General features: G+C 37.2%; 1 protein-coding gene across 5 annotated transcripts in view; it reads right to left on the bottom strand.

Annotated features, from left to right (window-relative positions):
- Window positions 1-12,323, bottom strand: part of SCAPER (S-phase cyclin A associated protein in the ER) — a 505,210-nt gene that overhangs the window by 126,979 nt on the left and 365,908 nt on the right. For all 5 annotated transcript variants that reach the window (XM_053223692.1, XM_053223691.1, XM_053223689.1 and 2 more), the window contains one exon: window positions 8,832-8,955. In XM_053223692.1, the coding sequence (XP_053079667.1) occupies window positions 8,832-8,955 (124 nt within the window). The remainder of the gene's footprint in view (window positions 1-8,831; window positions 8,956-12,323) is intronic.

Raw genomic sequence — 12,323 nt, forward strand, 5'->3', positions numbered from 1 at the left:
TCAGTGTAAATAAAGCTGCCTTATATTAGAAGAAGATGCCATCTCGTACATTCATAACTAGAGAGTAGTCCATGCCTGGCTTCAAAGCTTCAAAGTGCAGGCTGACTCTCTTGTTAGGGGCTAATGCAGCTGGTAACTTTACGTTGAAGCCAATGTGTATTTACCATTCTGAAAATCCTAGGGCCCTTAAGAATTATGCGAAATCTATTGTGCATCTGCTCTATAAACAAAGCCTAGATGACAGCACATCTGTTTATGACCTGGTTTACTGAATATTTCAAGTCTACTGTAAACCTCTACCACTTAGAAAAATATTTCTTTCCAAATATTACTGCTTATTAACAAAGTCCTGGTCACCCAAGAGTTCTGATGATGCTGTACAATGAGATGAATGTTTGTTTTCATGCCTGCTAACAAACATCCATTCTATAGTCCATTGATTAAGGAGTCATTATCAATTTCAAGTCTTCTTACTTAAGAAATACACTTGTAAGGCTGTAGCTGCCACAAATGGATCTTGACAAAGTAAATTGAAAACCTCCTGGAAAAGATTCACCATTCTTTTTATTTTTTTTATGTTTATTTATTTTTTTGAGAGAGAGAGAGAGAGAGAGAGAGAGAGACAAAGTGTGAGGTTCGGGGGAGGGACAGAGAGAGAGGGAGACACAGAATCCAAAGCAGGCTTGAGGTTCCATGCTGTCAGCACAGAGCCTGACACGGGACTCAAACTCACGAAGTGTGAGATCATGATCCGAGCTGAAGTCAGACACTTAATTGACTGAGCCACCCAGGCACCCCAAAGATTCACCATTCTTGATGCCATTAAGAACATTTGTGATTCATGGGAAGAGGTCAAAATATCAACATTAACAGGAGTTTGGAAGAAGCTGGTTCTCTCATGGAGGAGTTTGAGAGGTTTCAGACTTCAGTGGAGGAAGTAACTGCAGATGTGGTGGAAGTAGCAAGAGAACTAAACTAGAAGTAGAGCCTAAAGATGGGACTGAACTCTGCAATCTTGTGACAAAACTTTACTTGATGAGGTGTTGCTTCTTAAGGATGAGCAAAGAAAGAGGTTTTTGAGATGGACTATAAAGACTGTCGAAATGACAAAAAAAGATTAAGAATATTACATAAGGTTAGTTGAGAAAGCAATGGCGAAATTTGAGAGGATTGACTCCATTTTTGACAGGAGTAGTACTGCGAGTAAAATGCTACTGAATTGCATCACATGTAAAAGAAAAATCATTCATGAAAGGAAGAGTCATTCAATGCAGCAAATTTCACTGTATGTTGTTTTATTTTAAGAAATTGTCAAAAAAACTTAACCAAGGAGGTGAAAGATCTTTACTCCGACAACTATAAAACATGATGAAAGAAACTGAAGACAAAAACAAGTGGAAAGATGTTCATGGATTGAGAGAACAAATATTGTTAAAATGTCCCTACTGCCCAAAGCAATCTACAGATTCAATGCAATCCCTATCAAAATACCAACAGCATTTTTCACATAACTAGGACAAATAATCCTAAAATGTGTATGGAATCACAAAAAAAAAAAACCCAAATAGCTAAAGCAATCTTGAAAAAGGAGAACAAAACTGGAGGTATCACAATCCTAGATTTTCAGATATACTACCAAGCTATAGTAATCAGAACATTATGGAATTGGCACAAAAACAGACACATAGATCAATGGAACAGAATAGAGAGCCCAGAAATACACCCACAACTATATGGTCAATTAATCTTTGACAAAGGAGGCAAGAATATGCAATGGGAAAAAGAGAGTCTCTTCAACAAATGGTGCCGGGAAAACTAGACAGCCACATGCAAAAGAATAAAACTGGACGACTTTGTTACACCATACTCAAAAATAAACTAAAAATGGCTTAAAGACTTAAATGTGAGACCTAAAACCATAAAAATCCTCAAAGAAAACAGGCAGTAATTTCTTTGACATCAGTTGTAGCAACATCTTTCTAGATTTGTCTCTTGAGGCAAGGAAAGCAAAAGCAAAAATAAACTATTGGGACTAATCAAATTCAAAAGCTTCTGCATGGAAAGGGAAACAATCAACAAACTATAAGACAACCTACTGAATGGAAAAAGATATTTGCAAATGACATATCTGGATAAAGGGTTAGTATCCAAAATATATAAAGAACTCAACACTCAAACAACAACTCAATACTCAAAAAACAAATAATCCAATTAAAAAATGGGCAGAAAACGTGAACAGACATTTCCCTAAAGAAGACAGATAGACAACAGACACATGAAAAGATGCTCCAAATCCTTAAACATCTGGGAAATGAAAATAAAAACCACAATGAGATATCACCTCATACCTGTCAGAATGGCTAACATCAAAAACACAAGAAACATTATGTTAGCAAGGATTCCCACACTGCTGGTGGGAATGCAAATTGGTACAGCCACTATGGAAAACAGTATGGAGGTTCATCAAAAAATTAAAAATAGAACTACTATATGATCCAGTAATTCCACTACTGGGTATTTACCCAGAGAATATGAAAACACTAATAAAAAAAGATAGATGTACCCCATGTTTATTACAGCATTATTTGCAATAGCCAAATTATGGAAGCAGTCCCAACTATCCATTGACAGATGAAAGAATGGATAAAGATGAGGCATATCTTATTCTTAGATTTGTTGACTTGTGAACAAATATGTGATCTATACCAGAGAATGTCCCGTGTGTGCTTGAGAAAAATGTGTATTTTGCTGCTGTTAGGTGGAGTATTTGGTATATGTGTGTTAGGTGCATTTGGTCTGCAGTGTTGTTTAAACCATCTGGTTCCCTAATTGGTTTTCTTTCTGGATGTTTATCCATTATTCAAATTGGGGTATTGAAATCCCCTACTTTTATTGTGTTGCTGTCTTTTTCTCCCTTCAATTCTTTCAATGTTTGCTTCCTGTATTTGGGTGCCCTGATGGGTGCCTATGTATTTACAGTATCTTCCCAGAAAATTGAAAACTGTCCTTCTAAAGTGAGTCTCTTGAGTCTATTTGAGTAGACAGTATATAGTTAGATCTTGTTTTTTGATCCGTTCAGTCACTGTATGCATTTTTATTGGGGAGTTAACCTACCTACATTTATTTATTTATTAACATTTATTTATTTAAAATACCCACATGTAAGTGGACCCATGCAGTTCAAACCCATGTTGTTCAAGGATCAACTGTACTTTTATATGCTTTTGTATTGCCATTTAACATCTTTTTGCTCCTACTTGAAGGACTCACCTTACAATTTCTTTTTAAAAATTTTTTAAAAGATTTTATTTTTAAGTAACCTCTACATCCAACGTGGGGCTCAAATTCACAACCCAAGATCAAGAATTACATGCTCTACTGACTGAGCCAGACTGGTGCCCCTCACTTTCTAATTTCTATAAGGCAGGGCTAGTGGTGATGAATTCTTAGGTTTTGATTATCTGGGAAAGTTTTTAATTACTTCATTTCTTAAGGATAGTTTGACTGGGTATAGTTTTCTTGGTTGGCATTGTTTTTTCTTTTAGCATTTTGAATATATCCTTCCATCCCTTCTAGCCTACAGGGTTTCTGGTGAGAAATCACTGATTTTATAAAGGTTCCCTTGTACATGACAAGCCACTTTCTTCTTATTGCTTTCAAAATTCTCTTTGTCTCTGACTTTTGACAAGTTGATTATAATGTTTCTCTGTGCGGATTTCTTTGGGTTCATTATAGTTGGATTCTGTGGGACTTCTTGAATCTGGATGTCCATTTCCTTCCCCAGACAGGGAAATTTTTAGCTATTATTCTTTAAAATAGCTTTCTGCCCCATTCTCTCTCCTCCTTTTGGGAGTACCATAATGTGTATATTGGTCTGTCTGATGGTACTGCATATGTCCCCTAGGCATTCTTCACTATTTTTCATTATTTTTCCTTTTTATCCCTGTGACTGCATAATTTCAGATGACTTGTCTTTAAGTTCACTCATTCTTTCTTCTATTTTATCAAGTCTGCTTGTGAACTCCTCTACCTGATTTTTCAGTTCAATTATTGTTTTCTTCAGCTCTAAAACTTGCTTTTTAAAAAAATATTTTCTATCTCTTTGTTATTTTCATTTTGTTCATGCATCATTTTCTTGAGCTCATTGAACATCTTTATGATAATTATTTTGAATTCTTTGTCAGTTAATTCATATACCTGTTTCTTTAAGACTGGTTTCTGTAGATTTATCTTGTTCTTTTGTATAGGCCATATTTCACTGTTTCTTTGTGTATCTTATACCTTTGTGTTGGAATCTGTACATTTGGAAAAAAAAAGGCATCTCTTTTAGACTTTACATCTTGGCTTTGTAAGAGAGGAAGCCACCAGTCACCTTGGTTAGAGAATCTAGGGGTTTCTGAAACCTTTTGATGGGTGATGTGACTTCTCTGGGTCTGCGTGTATAATTTCTCAAGTAGAGAGTTTTGCTGGTTTCTTTTCAGGACATCATAATCTCTTGCTCCCTCTGGTGTCTGTCTGCAACATTAAGTTCTCTGGTTCTACAACAGCAAGCTGCCCTGCTCTCTCATGTTCTCAGGGGCTTCCAGGCATCCAAAATATGCCAGCTCCTTGTCAGTGCCCTGAGTCAGGTGAAACAGGTTCAAGACCCTTGGGAAGCTCTCCAAAAAGCCAAAATGCCAGACTTACACTCTACTCCCCTCTCCCTCCTAGAAGAGAACTCATAAACTGGGGTATTGTCTGCCAGTGCTGAGCTTTGCTGGCTTAGGGAGGGGGTAAACACAAGTAAAGTAAAACCATTCTTCTTATTCATTTCAATGTGGTTGTTCTTGGCTTTGAGACTGCCTGGGGGTATTTCAACAACTTAACTGTCTTCTGGAATTCTCACAATGGTATTTTGGTCCATATACTATTATGTTGGTGTCTCTGTGGGGGGAGGAGGGCTAGGACTTCCTGTTCTGCCATCTTTCTCTTTTCACTGGTCTTTTCATTGCCTTCCAGTGTGCATATTTGGTCTCTTCAAGGAGACATTTTGAAGCTAGAGACCCACTGTTCTGTGCACTGGGAAAATTTAGGCACAGAGATGTTGAACCATGCTTCTGGAATGACAGTAATCTGCTTTAACATATTTTAAAACTTTCATGCTTCTTGGAATATAATACATTTATGCTAGCTTTCAACCTAAATCATGTCTATCTAAATGTATTGTTTTCACAGGGCTCCAAATAAACTTCTGAAGAGCTTATCCCAAAAATCCTACTTAGAATCTCTGTTGCAAGATATACTTTACTGTGCCACTTGTGCTAATTTATCTTCTGTAAAAATCCTAACCTAGAAAGGAATTTCCACCCTTCCTCAAGGCACAGTGAAGTCCAATTTCTTCCCTAAACCTCTTTAATGTTCCAAGTTAGAATTCACTCATTCACTCATCAGATATTTGAGGAGCACCACTTATGTGTCAGGTACTCTTCTAGATTGCTTAGGATACTCTGTAGCTCTCATTACATTACAAACTTCTCACAGCTTTTCTTTAGTATTTGTGTGTGCAAGTTCTTCCTTAACTGTAGGCTTCTGGAGTGAAAGAACTGTGTCCAATGTTCTCTGTAACCCTGGCATCTGTACAGTGCTTTGCACATAGTTCAAATAAAATATAAGAGTGCTAAAACAAATTTCAAGCAGCTAGACCAAAAAAAATTTTTTTTTCTTCTAAACTATCTCAGTTTGCTCAAGAAGGTTGAAGTGCCTCATTATTAGGTGTCTTATATATCTCACCAGACTTAATTAGCTTCTTTCTCATCCTTCTGTAAAATGTGTTGATGACTATTTTCTCTCCATTACTTAATAGGTACTGCAAGTTAGTGGTCCATATTTCAGTTACATGGTTATCAAAACCAGTTATCAAGAAAAATGGAAACGTATTCAAGTGATTTCAAGAAATGTAAAATCACCATCCCTAACCATCTCCATCCCTTTTCTCCCCAAATTAGGAAACACAATCTCCTCTGCCAACTGTCACAAACTCAGTCACAGCTGTATTAGAATTGAAAGCAGCCTAAAAGATCTGTAAAAACCAAGAAGTGCCACATATAAGGAAAGGAGGAATAAAATGTATTTGGCAAATAAATGTCCCAGGACTACAGTCCTGAACTGAGAAAACTAAACACAGAACGTGGTGAGATCCACCGGTCAGGAGATTAAAAGCTTTTCTGAGTGTCAAGAAACCATGAAGTCATAAGCAAGGGTATATTATTCAAGGAAGAAGGAGAGGATCAAGCTACTTACAAGCTCCTGGCACATGGTAGGCACTTAGTAAATGAGGAGCTAAGGTCTAGCTCAAATGTCCCTGCTTTGTGATGTCCCAGGCTATAAAACACCTTCCTGTGCTCCACTGTAGTCTGTATATGCTGCCATCACACTGTTTACTATATGCAATCTATCTATCTGTTCTTACTCCTAAACTGGGATTTCCTGGATGGTGCAGATTATATTCTGTGCTTCTCTGTAAGTGGAAATAGTAGGCACTTTATTTAGTGTGAGAATAATAAACTACTGCATATGATATTTTTCAGTAAGAATAGAAAGGACTGAACAGAAAGGACTGAAGAGCTAAGATGGAAGATCCTGTCTGTAAATCTTATTCATCCCTTCACATTTCAAAGGCCATCTCTGTTGTTATTTGTTCTGGTCAAAGTACATATTAATGTCTTTTCTTCCATTACCAACATAGAAAAAGTTCCACAGAATACATTCTTCCAGATGATATAACATGGAACAGTGGGGAAGCATGTTTTTTTGTTTTATTTTGTTTTGTTTTGTTTTAAGTAGGCTCCACACCCAGCGTGGACCCCAATGAGAGGCCCAAACTCATGACCCTGAGATCAAGACCCGAGCTGAGATCAAGTCAGATATTCAACTGACTGAGCCACCCAGGTGCCCCCTTTTATAAATTTTTTTAAATTTATTTTAAATTAATTTTAAACTAACAGATATGTTTCAAAAATAGTGAGTTCTCTTCACCCTGTATCCCCTATTGCTAACATCTTACAAAATCATACTATAATTATTGAAAGCAGGGAATTAACATTGAGTCAATAAAATTAACCATTCTATAGACTTTATTTGAATTTCCCAGTTTTACACTAATGTCCTTTTTCTGGTCTAGGATCACACATTTCAGTTACTTGTCAGATCTTCTTAGCCTCCTCCAATCTGTGATAGTTCTCCTCTCTTCCCTTGTCATTCATGACATTGACACTTTTGAAAAGTAGCAGTTAGTCACTGTGTGGAATGTCCCTCAATTTGGGTTTGAGAGACCTACATTTGACTCTTGGCTCCATGACTTTCTATGCTGTCTTGGGCAAGCCAAACTCTCTGGGACTCAAGTTTCCATACTGGTAAAATGGGATAATAATACTAACTTTAAGTTTAGATAAATTAAATGTGGCGATATATATTAAAATGTCTAGAATATGAGGCCATATAACAAATGCTGTCTTTTCTCCTTGTCCCTGCCTTTCAACTATTTTGAGTAGGATTTTGGGCTAAAATGCCTTACCCATATTTTAATGCCTTCTTTTATAGATAATACCAAATATAATTTACCCTTCAAGTGATGATGACCCTTAGTCATCACTATAAATAGCCATTGCTGTACTGTGTAAACAGTTCTAGGTCTGTGCCTTTGTTCTCTCTCACTGTTGTCCCTTCTCATTGTCAGTATGCCTGCCTGTAAGGACCTCATCATTCCCTTTCTGATTCTTAGCTTGAGATGTGGGGATTCACTTGTTCGCTCATATATTCACCAATGATGTACTAAATCTACTAAGTGTCAGGCACTGTGTTAGGATCCTGGAGAGGGTGATAAGTTGCCTCCTATCCTTGTTGATTCTATGGATAATGGGGAAATGGAAAAATTGTTAATTGCAATTCAATGTGATCAGTTCTATGAAAGATGTACTGCCTAGGAGCACATAAAAAAAATTCCTAACCTGTACTTGGGGAGAGTCAGGTTGGGGAAGATTTCATGAGGAAGGTGCCATTATGTTTCAGTTAAGGTCTGAAGAATGTACAGAAATTAACCAGACTGAGGAGGGGATAGTGCAAAAGGCATGTAGTTTAGGAAGAAGAATTAGAACTATGTGCTGAGTAAAAGCAAATCTGTTCTAAAAAATAAATCTCCTGTGTTGTAAACTTGCAGCTTGAGAGAGATTTTGTGCCAATACCTCAGGGGCTCAGAAACTTCACCAGGAAACTTCTGGCCCCAGGGCTGTATTCTGGAGGCTGCAGTTGACAGACCTAAACCTTTGGATATTATACTGAGCTTACTACCTCTTTCAACATCTGTGAACAACAATTGGCTGCTTGTTCTCACGTCAAAAGAGTAACAGGTTTACTCTTTTTTGACAGAGGAGTTTCTTGATTCAAAAAAGTATATATCAAGGGCCATCAAAAAGTCCTTTTTAAACTGACCCTTTTAACTGAGTTGGCAAGAGAGGTTTCAAGGCTTTCCCAAGCTTTCTTCCTTTCTATAGCCCTCATTCCTGTGGGCTCAGAGGTTTGGCTTTGAGTCCAACTGATTCTAAAGCTTCAGTTTAACCATGTAAATTTGTGAAGTTGGCAAGTGTTATATTATCCATTAAATATTGGAACTTAGAGGAGAATCCAATATGAGATTTTCAAATTAAGAGGTTTCTTTGCTAGTCTCCAGTTTACTCTCTCCGTCATCTTCACTTTTGCATCTGGAGGGTAAATAAGCTGAATTCTTTTCATTTTCTCCACAGGGACTATTTCCCAAACCTTACCTGCTTCTAACTCAGAACGCTAATATTACATACCGTCAACTGGTGTATCAGGAGGTCCATTAAGAAGGTAATCTTGTTACTAAACAGAACATCGGTGCAATTTTCTGAGCAGTCACTGCAGGTGAGGTTGTAAACATTGATTGCATTGCAGAGAGACCTAATAGGAGAGAAACACCATTTATAAAACTTGAGCAGCTCTTCTCTAAACAATTTAAAATACACAAAATGAATCGTACAAAGGCAACAGGCACAGGATGGAAATCACCCTGAAAAAAAAAAAAAAGCAAAATATCAGGTACAAGGCTCATCAGCTAGATACAAAAGCTTATAATTTATCCAAAGCCTAGTGTTTGTCAGTATCTAATACTTACCTCTTACTAATTTCTTAGTTGTATAGCAGATAATGGAAATGTGTTTACTAGTCTATCTGATAATATCCTAATAATCTAAAATTAGGTATCTATCACCCAGGAACTTTGGGACATAGACATTTTTGAATAAAGTCCAGAAATAGAAGGGTCAAAGCTCCTGTTCCCAAACCTCCTGGTCCTAGATAAAGGCAGATGAATGAAGAAGGGAGAACACATGAGGAGAAACCACAGGCTTTCCCTCTGAGACAAGAGTGGCAGGGTTCTGGGCAGTGAGCACCACGCCTGCTTGGCGCCTGAGTGGGCATGGGCTCCGCACAGTAGTCTCAGGTCAAACTGATCTTAGGATCAGTTAACATTAAGAGGAAATGTATTCCTCTTAGGGAATAAAACAAATTCATATGCCACTGTTCAAAGAAATGTCTGGAGCCACAAACTCAGTGGGTACTCTTCGGGTGCTCTGAAGATTGTGTTTAAAACCTGCATTGCCTGAGTGATCAATGTGGATTCTGGCCTGACTATATCTCCTGCTTAAATTCTACATATAAATGTTTTGATTTCGTCCCTTACAACTAACCCTGTAGGACAATAATCCTACAGGACCAGAAGCATCAATATCACCTGGGAACTTCTTAGAAATGCAAATTCTCAGGCCCCCACCCCAGACCTACTAAATAGAAACTCTGGGGATAGATTCCTGCAATCCGTGCTTTAACCAATTCTGCCAGTGATTCAGATGTACTTGCAAGTCCCCGCTGCTCTAGAATAGGGGCTCAATAGTTTGAGCACTGGAATCACCTGCACATCTTTAAAAATAAATACCTGCCTGAGTTCCTCCCTTGGAGATGCTAGTTGGGTGAGTTCTAGACATTTGCATGTTTCAAAAGCTCTATGGAGCAATTGTGATGTGCACCCGAAGTGGAGAACCACTGGTCAAAGAACCACCATGTGAGTGTTCATCTAACAAATATCTAAGTTCCTATGATCTTTCAGGCACAGTTAGGTGAACAAAACAGTCAAGCTCTCTGTCTCATGTGGGAGAGAAATGCTGAAGAGAGCCCCTGTTGTAATTATCCATTATCTGATATAGTTGGACTTTGCTTTATATAATTATAGTTTCCTAAAAATATGTGTACATCTTAGCATCCATTTTCTCACCTATAAAACCAGGATAATAATACCTAGACTCCACATGAGTGTTATGAGGATTAAGTGAGATAATAGATGTAAAGTACTTAGGAAAGTGCGTGGCAGAAGGTTAAAAATAAGTGATAGGCTTTATTAGGATTATTAATCTTATTATTCTTGTTATGAATAAGGCACAAATGAAATGTTAAAAAATTGACTCAAATTAAACATCTATAAAAGCTATTATTTCCAGAATCATGAAGCACATTGTTTCCCAAATGTCTTCACGGTACACTGGCATGAACCATGAAAGGACTCTAGACTGCAGGATGCCAGGAGGAGGCTCACCTCTGTCTAGCCTCATTAAATCCCTGAGGTTGTACAGAAAAATGTTGGTCCATATGAAACCCATTTATAATACATTGTTTGGAGTCTCTACTTAGGAAGTCCTTCACAAATGCAAATTAGCATTTCATTTACCAGATGAAATATCTGGATTTTGCAAAATAGTCCTTTTCTTTTTACTTAAAAAATAACTTGTCCTTATAATTATAAAAATAATTTTTATTTGGGACTGTGATGCCTCCCGCTTTGGTTTTCTTCTTCAGTATTAACTATGGGTATTCAGGGTCTTTTGTGGTTCCCTACAAATTTTAGGATTGTTTATTCTAGCTTTGAGAAGAATGCCGGTGCAACTTTGATTGGGATTGCATTGAATGTGTAGATTGCTTTGGGTAGTATTGACATTTTAACAACATTTATTCTTCCAATCCATGAGCATGGAATGTTCTTCCATTTCTTTGTGTCTTCTTCAATTTCCTTCATAAGGTTTCCATAATTTTCAGCATACAGATATTTTACATGCTTGGTTAGGTTTATTCCTAGGTGTTTTATGGTTCTTGGTGCAATTTTAAATGGGATCAGTTTATTTTTTTTTCTGTTGCTTCATTATTAGTGTATAAAAATGCAACCAACTTCTGTACATAGATTTTTGTATCCTGAGACTTTGCTGAATTCATGTATCAGTTCTAGCAGTCTTTTGGTGGAGTCTTTCGGGTTTTCCATGTAGAGAGTATCAGGTCATCTGCAAAAAGTGAAAGTTTGACTTCTTCTTTACCAATTTTGATGCCTTTTATTTCATTTTGTTGTCTGATTGCTGAGGCTAGGACTTCCAACACTATGTTAAACAACAATGGTGAGAGTGGACATGCCTGTCGTGTTCCTAATCTCAGGGGGAAAGCTCTCAGTTTTTCCCCATTGAGGATGACATTAGCTGTGGGCCTTTCATATATAGCTTTTGTGATGTTTAAGTATGTTCCTTCTATCCCAACTTCCTCGAGGGGTTTTATTAAGAAAGGATGCTGAATTTTGTCAAATGCTTTTTTCTGCATTGATTGACAGGATCATATGGTTCCTATCTTTTCTTTTATTAATGTGATGTATCACATTGACTGATTTGCGAATATTGAACCACCCCTGCAGTCCAGGAACGAATACTTGATCATGGTGAATAATTCTTTTTATATGCTGTTGAATTTGATTTGCTAGTATCTTGTTGAGAATTTTTGCATCCATGTTCATCAGGGATATTGGCCTGTAATTCTCCTTTTTAGTGGGGTCTCTGTCTGGTTTGGGAATCAAGGTAATGCTGGCTTCATAGAACGAGTCTGGAAATTTTCCTTCCCTTTCTATTTTTTTGGAACAGCTTGAGAAGAATAGGTATTAACTCTGCTTTAAATGCCTGGTAGAATTCCCCAGGGAAGCCATCTGGTCCTGGACTCTTATTTGTTGGGAGATTTTTGATAACTGATTCAATTTATTCACTAGTTATGGGTCTGTTCATATTTTCTATTTCTTCCCATTTGAGTTTTGGTAGTGTGTGGGTGTTTAGGAATTTGTTCATTTCTTCCAGGTTGTCCAGTTTGTAAGCATATAGTATTTCATAGTATTCTATGATAATTGTTTGTACTTCTGAGGAATTGGTTGTGATAAATCCATTTTCATTCATGATTTTTATCTATTTGGGTCC

The sequence above is a fragment of the Acinonyx jubatus genome, chromosome B3 (genome assembly GCF_027475565.1).
Source record: "Acinonyx jubatus isolate Ajub_Pintada_27869175 chromosome B3, VMU_Ajub_asm_v1.0, whole genome shotgun sequence".
Taxonomy (NCBI): domain Eukaryota; kingdom Metazoa; phylum Chordata; class Mammalia; order Carnivora; family Felidae; genus Acinonyx; species Acinonyx jubatus.